Raw genomic sequence first — 13,646 nt, 5'->3', positions numbered from 1 at the left:
GCAAATTAGTCTTGACCCTGCTCGCCATGGGAACAGTCCAGAACGAACTGCCAGGCGAGGTCCTCTCTGGACCAGAAACAAGCATCCTGGCACCGGTTTCGGGGTAGCACCCCTCATCAGCCAATCTAGCTTGACTCCAATGGCTTGAAGAGCACGGGATCCATGTCTGAGCATACCCATTGATGGATGGGTGGAATGCTGAACAATGTCAAACATTCACCCCCAGTACAGAGATCTGGGCCTAAATCCTTTGTTATTTTGCTCACCATGTCATTCCAGCCTGGACCTAGCTATATGCAAATCAGTCTTGACCCTCCTTCCAGACGTGGGTCCCAGGCTCGCAATGCCACTGGGCTGGCAATTCGGGCTGGACTGTGCCATGGGGAGAAGGGTCAAGACTGATTTGCATAAAGCTGGGTACAAATTGGAATAGCGTGGGGAGCAAAATAACAATGGAATTAACCCAGATCTGAGACTGGGGGGTGAATGTTTAATTTGTTCAGCATTCGTTCCATCATTTGTTCTTTTTGCTTTTCCTTTCCCTCATATTTGGGAGGCTTGACCCCGCTCTAGTTAGGCCCCTTGGATTCATGGACGAATCCGGACCACCTCGACCTTCTCTGGTGCCAGCCCCATTGCTGATGTTACCAGTGCCCACTGGCCATGCTGTCTTTAAGCTCATCCCCAACTCCGACACAGAGCCAGATGGGTGTCATCCTATGCCATCTCTGGCACTGACTCAAGGCATTTCTTCCAGGCTAGAGCCTGCGCCCTAGTCTTATCGTTTGGGACTTGGGGATGATTGGGAAGGGCCACTGGACCCTGATGAATACCAGTCCGTATATGTCACCTGGTGTGAGGATCTGAGCACCTACTCAGATACTGGCTCGGTCTCTCCTCCTACCATGGCTACAGAGGTGTGTCCCTCATTTCCCATAGTGGTAAGGAGGGAGACCGAGTTTCAGGACCATCAGAAGGATGTTTTGTCACCGCAGCAGTCGGGGAAGGTTCTTCACCCGAACCTGTCAATGCTCCCTCTTCATGCGTGAAGATCGAGAGGCGACTGTTGACAGCTTTTGACCTTTAGTCTGAAGTCTGTAATGTTACTTTGGCAGCACCACATCCCTCCTTGTGACATGGTGTACAGGCAAACGGGTTGACCCTTTATCTGCATCCTTATCTCATATTCTTCTGTTTTATCCTTACCCTGACCCAGCAGGGCTAAGCATTGGGCACATTGAAGGGTTATTTATCTGCTATCTCCACCGTTAGGTGGCTGCCAGATCAGCCTTCCCTCTTCAGGTCCCTTTTTGCAAATAGGTTCCTTAAAGATCTGCAGCACACGTTTCCTCCAGCTCCCTTCGTTATGCCTCAGTGGGACCCTAACTTGGATCTCAGTTTTCTAATATGTGCTCCCTTTGTGCCGCCTTATACGTGCCTTCTTAGGATGCTCATTATCAACAGATCAACGCCTTAATCAAGAAACCCAAGGCGGACCCCAAGGACCTCAAGAACTTCCGACCCATCTCCCTGCTCCCGTCCCCGGCGAAGGTCATCGAAAAGGCAGTCAACAAACAACTGACCAGCTTCTTTGAGGAGAACAACATCCTGGACCCGTCCCAGTCTGGCTTCCGCAGCAACCACAGCACCGAAACTGCCCTCATCGCCTCCACCAACGACATCAGGACCCTGCTTGACAACGGAGAAACCGCGGCCCTCATCCTCCTGGACCTGTCAGCCGCCTTCGACACGGTCTGCCACCGCACACTAAGAACACGCCTCCACAATGCCAGAATCCAAGAGAAGGCTGGACCACCTCCTTCCTCTCCGGCAGAACTCGGAGCGTCCACCCCCCTCCCTTCCGCTTCAAAGCCACCGAGATCATCTGCGGCGTACCCCAAGGCTCATCCCTCAGCCCAACGCTGTCCAACGTCTACATGGCACCGCTCGCCCACGTCGCACGATGGCACGACCTCAACATCATCTCCTACGCCGACAACACCCAGCTGATCCTCTCCCTCACCAAAGACCCCCACACCGCCAAAACCAACCTCCACGAAGGAATGAAGGCCGTCGCCGACTGGATGAGAAACAGCCGACTGAAGCTGAACTGGGACAAGACGGAGGTCCTCATCCCCGGATCCACCCCCTCTGCCTGGGACGACTGCACCAGGAGCACTCCCTACACCCACCGACCACGCACGTAACCTAGGGGTCATCCTCGACTCCACCCTCTCCATGATGAAGCGGGTCAACGTCTCCTCCTGCTTCAACACCCTCCGCATGCTCCGCAGGATCTTCAAGTGGATCCCCACCGAAACTAGAAGGACGGTCACCCAGGCCCTCGTCAGCAGTAGACTAGACTACGGCAACGCCCTCTATGCAGGAGCCCCGGCCAAACTCCTGAAACGGCTCCCAACGCATCCAGAACGCCTCCGCACGCCTGATCCTCGACATCCCTCGCCGCAGCCACATCACACCCCACCTGAGAGACCTGCACTGGCTCCCCATCAACAAGAGGATAACCTTCAAGCTCCTCACACACGCACACAAGGCACTCCACGACACCGGACCAGCGTACCTCAACAGCCGACTCAGCCTCTACACCCCCACCCGCCAGCTCCGCTCCGCAGACCGCGCCCTCGCCACCGTCCCCCCGCATCCAAAGAGTGACCACCGGCGGCAGATCCTTCTCCCACCTCGCCGCCAAGACATGAAACACCCTCCCCATCTGCCTGCGGCAGACTGAAGACCTCCTAACCTTCAGGAGACTCCTCAAGACCTGGCTCTTCGAACAGTAGCAGCGTCCCCCCACCCTCTAGCGCCTTGAGACCCTCACGGGTATGTAGTGCGCTTTATAAATGCTATGATTTATTTATTGATTGATTCATTGAGGTTACGGTGGCAATTACATCTGCCCAGAGGGCCAGTGAGCTACAGGCACTGTCATCTCAACCTCCGTACATCTCTTTTTTCCAAGACAAAATGATTTTTCGAGCATCCTTGTTGCAGAAGATAGTCATTCCGTTCCACGTAGGCAATTCATTACTTTGTGTACCTTTTACGCTCCGCCTCATCCCTCTAAGGAAGAAGAGCGTTGTTTTTCACAAAAAAACGTTCAGGGTGGACGATCAACTATTCGCGGGTGTTGTCGGAGCCAAGAAAGGGAAGGCCGTGCAGAAACAAACCATCTCCCAATGGATTATTCTCTACATTAAGAACTGCTAAGAGTTGGCCAAGAAGCAACTCTTAGAGGTTTTGTATTCTTGTTCCACCAGAGCAAAGGCTTCGAACACTGCGTTAACATGCAGAGTTTCAGTCCTGGACATCTGCCAGGCAGCAGTGTGGGCTTTGCTGCACACGTTCACCAAGCACTACTGCCTGGACAGTCAGGACTGTCGGAACGGGCACTTTGCCTATTCGGTACTGCAGGACTTTCTGGTCTAAATCTGGTTCACAGGCCCTCCTCAGCGAAAGTATTGCTTGAGTATCTATTCAACGTAAGTAATATGCGGCTATAAATCTATCCAATAAATAAGTTACTTACCTTCTGTAACACTTTATCTGGTAAAGACTCTATCTAGCTGCAGATTCCTTACCGACCTAACTATTCTCCCCGCTCTGCAAACTGATTTCTAGGTACAGGGCTATTCCCTTTTCAACGCCCTACTTCCAAACACCACTGGTCAGTGTTCTTCGTGGCTCCGTGCTCCTGGCATTGACATTTGCAAACAGAAACTGACAGTGCGCTGGGGAGGCGCCTATATAGGCACTGCACACGTCACTCAGTGGCGACTGCCACATACAAAAAGTGGTGGTGGGAGCGTGGGTGCGGTGTGGGGGACAAGAGTGTTTAATCATCATAAGTTAAACTTGCCTCCCACGTCGTTCTTTGGTACTGGGTCTTCCTTGTCCCTACGTCACAGATTCCCTGTCAGTGATTGGACTGAGTGGGCTGAAAAGATGATCTGCTCAGGTCAGGGTCTCTGTGGGGTTTCTCTAATCCGGCTGTTCAATACAGCTGGGTTAGAGAAACCTAAGTGCAAATATGTGTTTGGCCGGCCTGAAACGGCCAGCCAAACACATATCCACACTTAGAGAGTGCATATAGCACTTCTCCTCCCCCCTCTCGTGCTGGCCCCTCCCATTCCTGCACACGCTGGCTGAACCAGCTGCTTAAAAATAAAACGATAATGAAATACTGTTTTATTTTTTAGCTGCTGGCTCTGAGCCACTGCAGCGACACCATTGCGGAAGAGCGCCCCTGACGACACTTCTGGTTCGGATGACACCATGGAAAACCGAATGGCACCACCTATTGGCACACAGGGGTACTGCTCACAAAACAATTATGTATCCGGTCTGACACCTGGGGATAACTCTAAGGTGAGGAATCTACGGCTAGATAGTCCCTGCCACACAAGGCATTACCGAAGGTAAGTTACTTGTTCCTGTGTGCCACTACACTCTGCTCCCACTTTGCCTCTCCATTCTATGCCAAACCACTGCACATAATGCCACTGAGGCATTCAAAGCAACTCCACACAATTCCACTCCATTGAGTGCCATGCCATTTTACTACACGCTACACTTATCAACGCCGTACCATTCTACGCCACTCCAGTCTACACCACTCCAGTCTACACCATTCCAAACTACACCACTTCATTTTATGCCACTCTACTCTGCGCCACTCCATTCCTCTCTGCTGTACTCTGCGCCACTCTACTCTACTCACTCTATGCCACTCTGACACTCCATTCCACTCTATTCCTCTCCACTCCACTCCATGCCACTCTCCCACACTCCATGCCACTCTCCCACACTCCATGCCACTCTCCCACGCTTCATGCCACGCTCAACCGCTCCATGCGACTCTACGCCACTCTGCTCCATGCTACTGCACACCACTCTGCTCCATGCTTCTCTATCTCTCTAAACAACGCCACTATATGCCATTCTACTCCACACCACGCCACTCTTCCACTCCACACCACGCCATTCTATGCCATTCAATACCACGCCACTCCACGCCACTCCACGCCACTCTACGCCACTCTACGCCACTCTACGCCACTCTACGCCACTCTACGCCACTCTACGCCACTCTACGCCACTCTACGCCACTCTACGCAACTCTACGCCACGCCACTCTACATCACGTCACTCCATGCCCTCTACTCAATGCCACTCTGCTTTAGTGTACTCTGCGCCACTCTATGCCACGCCACTCTATACCACTTTACTCCTCTCTCCTCTATGCTACACTGTGCCACACCACTAACTTTTCCTGACCCGCAGCTACACTGTTGTACAATATACCTAAAAGACATTGGCAAAGCCAATCGTTTTCACATAGGTGAGACCTATTGGCTTTGTCAATGCTTATCGAGAGAGCCCATCTTGCTCAAAGTTTGCAACGAAAGGGTACACCAGAATGCCACAGAGTTTCTCAAAATGGCTAGCTCTTGTCTTCCATTTCACTGTAGCACAGATGTTTCTACGATTTGAACCTAAAAACAATAGCCAAAAATATAGAAACAAGTAAACATTAAACAAATGCTCAATTCATGAAATATTTTCTTTAATTCGCAAACGAAAAACCACAAAAATGTAAATTTTATTTGGTAATGGTCAACTCAGATTTTTTTTTTTTAATGTAGCTTTATTTCTAAAATACGAAGCGATATGCTAGTCTCTAGATTATCACTTTCTGTTTTGCTCCTATTGAGTCCACCAATTGTCCATACTAGGCTCACTTTGGTGTACTTGTGCTTCTCCCACAAATCAAGATAAGGATATCAACCTAATTTCTAAGCTCCAATTTCAAATTCCTTCAGTGTTTTAACATTTTTAATTTAGCTCTTTGTGTTTGTTCTTCATTGATACTCTGAGCAGAAGTTGCAAACCTCAGTTTTTCATATTCCCAAATATTTGAATGTACCTAAGGCCCATCTCAAATTGATACCAGTGTTTCATTCCATGGTTTTAAGGGATAAAAACTGTATTTCTACTAAATCATCTTCAACCCTGTAAAAAAGCCAAACTCACCCACTTTTGGAGTCACTGATACCAGATCCACATTAGGATCTTTAAGATCCCCCAAAAAATAGCATTGACATAGAATGAGATGTTTTGTTGTGTACCCAATTCCAACTGCCCCATGCCTAATCCAGGAGCCACGGGTTCCATCACCAATGTTAAACGCAAATAGAGACAGTTGTATTCCTGGTTAAATGTCCCAATTAGTTGTACCTGGTGTGAAATGACCTTCCCGATTGGTCTCTTGGTTCCTGTCCTATGTATAGTAATCACTTTCATCCTTTGAATTATTTTTCTTCGAAGAAGATTCAATTCAAACGGTACCTTGTGACTCCACCCTTAGCCCAGAGTGCACCAAGACAAAGACTCAACCCCAGATTTTTTTTCCGTCATAGAGTTTGGATGTTTGTAGTGTCAACTCCAGATTCGGTGTGGTTTTCTCCAGGACCTTAAGTGTTAGCCATCAAGACTTCAACTCCTGTGGGTGAGAGATCTTCACCGGACACCAGCCAGCTTTGGTACCAGGCTTGAGACTTTATAACTGCACCGGAGAACAACAGAGGCGACTCTGCTCCTAACAGCCTCGATGCAACCCCATATTTGAAACAAGATGCATATAGTTTGACTGTTGTGGTGGGTGCAGTGTCATGGAAATGACATCTTTCCCGTTTTGCCATGAAAGCAAAATTCCCCTGGTACGATTAGCATCGGTTGTGCAACCATTGTTAATCTCTAGATCGCAGTGAGGCAACCTGCTCGGCATGTACAGGTGCAAAAAAAACATCCGGCACTGGTGATCACAACAAAAAATGCAGAGACCCATCAGCTGAAACACTGGACCAGTTCAGCCCAGAGGACATCTTCAGCATTGAGGGAGAAGAGGCTGGGTCTTCTTGTGTACAGCTGGTGCTGGGAGAGCAGATTCCAAATGTGCTGTCCTCTCATGCCTCCGAGGTAGAGGAAAAGGAGCTCCCACCATGCCCAAGCACAGGCCCCAGGACAAAGATACTCCCAGAGGCCTCCCTTTCACCTAAAGCGCTGGCGTATCTCCCACTGTGGGTTCTGTCTCCACAGTACTCTAGAGGGAGTCCAGCATCAAGCCCTGAGACCAGCCTGAAGAGGAAACAGGCCATTGGATCCTACTCCAGGCACAGACCACTGAGTATTGTCATCCATCCTCTCCACCTCAACCCTGAGGTCTCAAGAAGACAGCCCCGAGTCTAAATCCACTTTAAAGCATTTTTCAAAACTCACCCAGAGATCCGCTCTGAATCGGGCATTGATTCCGAAGTCAGACGCAAGTGAAGTTATGATTACAGTGGAGCTTCCACAATAGAGGTAAATAACAAATGGATGTTCTAGCTGCTTCAGCAGTGGTACTACCAACAGTCCCATACCATACACATCACCAAACATACCACTTCGCTGCCATGTACTCAATCACAAACATCTACAACTTCTACAGGAAGAAGTACAGGCCATCCGTGATAAAGGAGCATTCAAGCTGGTGCCTCTCCTCACTAGCGTGGTCAAGGAGTGTACTTCCTATACTTCCTGATACCTAGAAAGGACAGACCCTGTGCCTTCTCCGAGGTTTCAGGCGCTGAACCTGTACATCCTATCTGAGCACTTTCACAAGACCAGGGGCACTAGAATTATGCAGATGGAGAGGGACAAATTATGTGGCAAAATGCAGCATATTTTGTAATAATATTACTTCTTTATTTCATAATTTTTAAATGTGGTAATACTCTCTTGGCATTGGTTGCACCTAATTAGTACCAGTTTGACATCCAAATATAGCAATACGCAGTAGAAAGGTGTGCAGTACAGCTTTGCTAAGAGCCTTTAATCGCATTTTAATTAACGTATGAGCTAAAAACAAATGAATTTTTTTTAAAACCTGCAGATTAAACGGCAGATGATGGATTATGTGTCAAAAGCAGCAAATCTATAAATATACGTAAATCGCCCCAGCCGCACAATCGCATAATGACCACCCTGCAAGATATCAATCTGGTGCACCATCTATGAATGTGCTTTGTATTAAGTGGACAGTATTACTGACTCACAGTTCTACCTTTCAGGTTCACCACAGACCCAAGGGTGTTTACCAAATGTCTTGCCGGTGCAGTTGTGCACCAGCGCAAAAATGCCATTCATGTCTTTCCTTACCTAGACAATTGGCTGATAAAGAGCAGCAGCAAAGATCAATGCCTAGCACACACAGAAACTGCAGCGTCCTTTTTTCCCACTATCGGTGCCAAATACTCCCACCTCTAGGCACAGCAGAGTCCTTAATTTCGAGGGTCTGCTCTAAATGCTGTCAGAGGCAGAGCATAGCCCAGAAGAAAGGATGAAGGTATTGCAAAAGCTGCTATCTTTTTCAGACAAGATGTCCTCTCACGGTAAGGACAGTAATGAAACTATTAAGTATGATGGCTTCGTTTAATGCAGTAGTACAGAATGAGCTTCAGGAGGAGGAGTTGTGGAAAATGCTAAGTGCGCATTTCAGTTTGGCTGGCAAAATCGAACTACAAACTTAGCATTTTTCTACCGGCTGTGTTGCACAGCCGGGTGGATAACAGTACCAGGCTCTCAGGCACTGTTTGAGCGACAAACCAGGCCGCTCAGACCAATTCCAGCGCTTCTCTCATGCTGGGAATAGAATTCCCAGCATGAGAGAAGCGCTAGCATTGGTTTTTGGGAGCCTGCGCAGTGTGCACAAGTCGAGGATCAGGAGAGGAGCAAGATGGAGCAGACACAGCGTCAGTTAAGTCTTCATTTATTTATTTTTAAATGTTTGGTTTTTGTATTTATGTATTACCTCCAGCGCTGCCGGATTGTTTTGCATTCTGTCCATCAATTGTTCTTTTTGCATTTGTCCCCCCGACGGGAATACCCAGACGTGGGTCTCGTGCTCTCCATACCACTGGAGTCAAGCTATCCTGGCTGATGAGGGGTAAAACCCCGAAACCGGTTCTAGGATGCTTGTTTCCAGTCCAGGGAGGATCTGGCTTGGCAGTTCGGGCTGGACTGTTCCCATGGAGCACAGGGTCAAGACTGATTTGCATATGGCTGGGTTCAAACTGGAATGGCATGGGGAGCAAAACAACTATGGATTTAGGCCCAGATCTCTGTACTTGGGTAAATGTATGACATTGTTCTGCATTCTGTCCATCAATTGTTCTTTTTGCATTTGTCACCCCAAGTGGGACAGGTATGCCTTTTCTTTATTTCACTTTATGAAACCGATGTCTCACTCATTGGGTGATGAGTATATCTCACCCTCATTACTGTGAAGTCTACCTGGATACCAAACCAACAGAGGTGCCACATCAATTACGTGGAACTCTTGGCAATTAGTATAGAGCTCCCAGCCTTTCACCTGTGGACCTGGATCTCTTTATGATTCATGATCAGTGCTATACAGTTCATTTGTTACTCCTTGAAATGATCGGTGTTCCTAACTTCATAAGCCTCATAACGATCTTTGATTTCCTTGTGTAATGTGGGGTTCCTGTGCTCTGCCAGTAAACTAAAGAGGTTGAACAAACAAAGAAAGATTGACTGTAATCATCTTTATTGTGTGCAAGTCTAAACGTAATGTGCTTTTGGCGTCCGTAGCGAATTATCTTCCCCAAAATACACATAGGGAAACAGACTGACAGTGGTAGAATGCGTCCAATCATTACCTGATTAAGGTATTTTGTGGAACTTCCTCTTGCCAGTTGTCACACCATCTACCTCATTGGGACCATTAATATCTGCGGATGGGAGGTTTATATTTAAGACTTATTTTTGACAAGATACCGCAATGTCTTGAGGAAATGCTAGAATCAGTGGGGAATACACACATTGAATTTCCTCCACCATACCTATTGTTTAAGCAATTACAGTAGTGGGTTTTAGGAAAAGATCTGGTAATAAATATACTATAATAAGCTGGTTTTATGACACTGAATTATAAGTAAGTGGTTTCCTTTTCTTTTAGGAACCAGAATTTCGAAATAAAGTTGTTGGTGAAAACGACATTACGTTACAATGTGTGGACCAAATTTATGGAGGTATAGTATATTAAGGTTTAACGCATGCGTTTTATGATTCTTTGACTCAATGCAACGTCTAATTCGCAAATTACCATTCTATAGCTTTATTTTAGTTTTATATCTATACCCAAAAGTCAGATGTTCATCCTTCTAAGTTATGGCAAGATTAAAAAAAATTTACATTGATCAATTGTTGAACGATTTCTTTGCAATTATCTTTTAGTGTTTAAGTCTCAGTAATTTTGTATTTAGATTTATAGCAATATGATGGACCATCCCATCTGGTTTTTACGAAAAGGAAGCAAGAAGAGAAAAATGCCATCAACAACCCTGCACCCAATATTTACCTCTGATTTTTCCTAGATGTGCCCATGTCTTTTGTGGCTCTTTGATCATTTCCCTTTAGTCCCAGTGGAATAGTCTTCTTAGTCTGCTTCTCAAGACCATAATGGGACCTCCAGGATATTGAGGACCCTGAGGCAATGGGCACTTAGCTTCTCAGCAGTCTCTGATCATATAGTCAAGCCAAATACTCTTCACATTTCCATAATCTTGCTCCCTCGCTTGCGACATTTTAATAGTTTTAATCCTTATTTCCAACATGACTCACCATTTTTAGCATCCCGACATCTTCCGATGGGACGAGGAGGGTGTGCTTTCAGAACTCTTTTTGCTAATATGACATGCTTTGAAGCAAAAATTAGAGGTGAGACTCTTAGTCTTCCTTGTGTATGGTGGATACATGGCATGAGTTGTACTTTCTAATAGGATAACGTCTGGGTATTCAGCCAACTGCGGTCCTGTACCTTTCTCTCTGACATCCAGAACCTCATGCCAGAATTAAGTCATCTGGGGGGAGACCCACGATATGTGTTGGTGTCCTTTCTACCCTTAACCCTTCCAGCAAACCGTGTTCTCGTTCCCATTTGTGGTGTGGAGTCTTGCCTGGACGGTGGAGGATCTTGTATGGGGTTTACGTCCCTCCTGCACGTTTTGCAAAATGCTTGACCTATAAATTGTCTAACCTCTAAATATGTAAATCACAGTCTCTGTTATGCCAAAATCGTCTCTAATCCGTTCAGTCTTTCTCCGGACCTTTTCTAAGCATTTCTCTCAAAGTTAGGAACCCCCTCTCCCCTTCCATTTTGTAAAGTCTTGTCTCTACAGACCCACTATAAATTCCACGTTTCTACTTTGAGACGTAAATGGGGATGGAAAGGTGGTCAAATATGGCACAGGTGACTGCTGTCCCAAGCCTGCAGTGTTTCCCCAAGGATTAGTGAAGAGCATATTCTAGTCTTCTGATTTAAAGTCTGAAATTACAACATAGGCTTGTAGCTCTTATAAAACTACCAGAACGAAAATCTCTGGGTCTGTGACCATGAACAATGTGCCATTTGGTGAGGTTAACCCTAAAGTCTGAAATTGCAACTATCATGTGGCCCGTGGGGTCATTGTTGTCTCCTCTAAGTTAGTATGAGCACGCTGCAGACTGTCAGCTGCTTTGCATACGTTACTACATGAGCATACTTTTCAAATGCTTCTTTTGATATTTTCACATGAGACCCCACTGTTGTGTTCACGCTTTGCAGGTTCCTGGGATTTAGTCTGAACATTGTGAACAAGGTCAAACAACAATGCCCCTTGTTATTCTGTTCTGGTCAGGCCCTAGCACCTAGACAAAACATACAGATGCAGCTGTTTGGGAATACGTACTTTGGTCTTATTGGAATACACGGATAGGTAGCATACACTTAGAGAGGGACCTTTCCAGGGAGCAGAGCATGACAGCACCTATGGTGTAGAACTACCATCTATAGACTGAGGTACGGGGCCTGCAGATTACACCCAGATATCTTTTAATATAAGATCATCCTGCATCTGTGCAAGGGGAGGGAGGTTAGGCTACTCTGTCTCTCACTATGACAGCTCCTTTTATGATCTACAAATTACTTACTATGCTGACCATATTTGTATTATTCCGTTTTCTGCTTTTGTGGCACTTATACTGCAGATTCGAGCACTGTAGTTAAAATAAATATTTTAAACTTGTTTGTGTCTCTGTCAGATCTTACTGTGGACAAGTAGAAGAGTGTTAGTGAAAGGGTGAGTCTTGTAACTGCGATTCCTGAGAGTCTGGAGTGTTGTGTTCCGGGGTGTCTAATCACTTGTTCCTCTGAAAGTGAGTAGGAGAGCAAGTGAGACACTGTAGCTAGTCGGTCCTGGGCTCATGGGTACTAAGGTAGTAGGATGACTCAGTCCCTATATACTAAGATCCCATAATCATATGCAGAGTTTTGTGTTTGTGCATAATCCCTGCAACACAACATAGGCTTGAAGCTCTTTTAAAACTAACTGAACTGAAATCTCTGGGTCTGTGACTATGAACAATGTGCCATCAGCAAACATGGTAAGCTTAAATGCATCACCCCCTACCACCTACTACACTTAATCCTTTTATTTGACCTTATATGCTGCTCTAGTGGTTCCAGCAATGAGGCAAACAGCAGCATCCTGTCTGGTGTTCCTCTTCATTGGCATGCACCTGGAAAGGATCTTTACTCCTACTCACATCTCCTACTCCTACTCCTTCGCATACCCCAGGCATCTGGTTAACCCTAGCCACCAGAAGCTAGTTAAGCGAGCCAGTTACCCTTTCCACATCACTCATGAACTCCCAGTCGACTCGATCAAATGCCTTCGTAGTGTCAAGTGTCTTATGTCTGCCTTCCACTCTTAAAACCTCCCTCATTGGGGTGTGTTATGGGCTGTATCAGCTTGTGTGATCTAGCTGATAATATCTAGGCCAGTAATTTAGTGTTAACATTCAGCAGGAAAATTACTCAGTGATGGGTACACACTACTGGGGCTTTATCTGCCTTGAGTATCAGTGAGATCATCTCCTCCATTTCAGAGTGGTCACCACCACTAAACAAGTTGCTTTATTTGATGCTTTGAGACAGCAGCTGCGGCCTGCGCAGGTAAGAGCAGTAGAGTGGGGTGGAGGGAGGGGGTGGGGGGGGGGGGATTCGACAGATGACGCAGAGGGAAAATTAAATGAATAGTTAATTTTCCCTCGTTGTCTGTCGAATCACCCCCACCCTGCCCCACTACTTTTACCTGCACAGGCAGCAGTTGTCCATTTACGTTTTCAAAGCCTGCCATAAAAGTAATTACACCTCCGATTTCAAGTTCTCAAATGTGAACCATATTACATCTTTAGAAATCGGGGCCTTTGGGCATTCCCAGCCACAGTCGGGCGACCTCTGGAGTGCCGCTCTTGTCACACAGTAGTTGCTCTCTTCCTTGTTGATAGGCTGTACTACTTCTTTAAAGAACTCTCTTAAGTGCTCAAGTTTTTCCCTCTCTCCACTGCATTGTTGCCCTTATTTGTTTTTTATGTTCCATATCTATGCAACTGTTTGCCATGAAGAGGCTTGTCAAAAACCTACCTGGCTTAGTCTTCCCCCCCTCCTCCCCCCCCCCCCGCCCCTGCAAAGAAGAATTTATATAACTTGACTTGCAGATAATTTGCTCAGTGACATTCCACTGTCC

The 13,646-nt window shown here is 46.7% G+C and overlaps 1 protein-coding gene across 2 annotated transcripts in view; it reads left to right on the top strand.

Annotated features, from left to right (window-relative positions):
• The window catches only part of MTMR12 (myotubularin related protein 12), a 674,853-nt gene that overhangs the window by 284,480 nt on the left and 376,727 nt on the right, over positions 1-13,646 (top strand). For both annotated transcript variants that reach the window (XM_085630615.1, XM_085630625.1), the window contains one exon: positions 10,037-10,109. In XM_085630615.1, the coding sequence (XP_085486741.1) occupies positions 10,037-10,109 (73 nt within the window). The remainder of the gene's footprint in view (positions 1-10,036; positions 10,110-13,646) is intronic.

Source organism: Triturus cristatus, chromosome 2_1 (genome assembly GCF_964204655.1).
Source record: "Triturus cristatus chromosome 2_1, aTriCri1.1, whole genome shotgun sequence".
Taxonomy (NCBI): Eukaryota; Metazoa; Chordata; class Amphibia; order Caudata; family Salamandridae; genus Triturus; species Triturus cristatus.
Note: the sequence above shows the minus strand (reverse complement) of the source record. Positions and strands in the feature narration are given on the sequence as shown.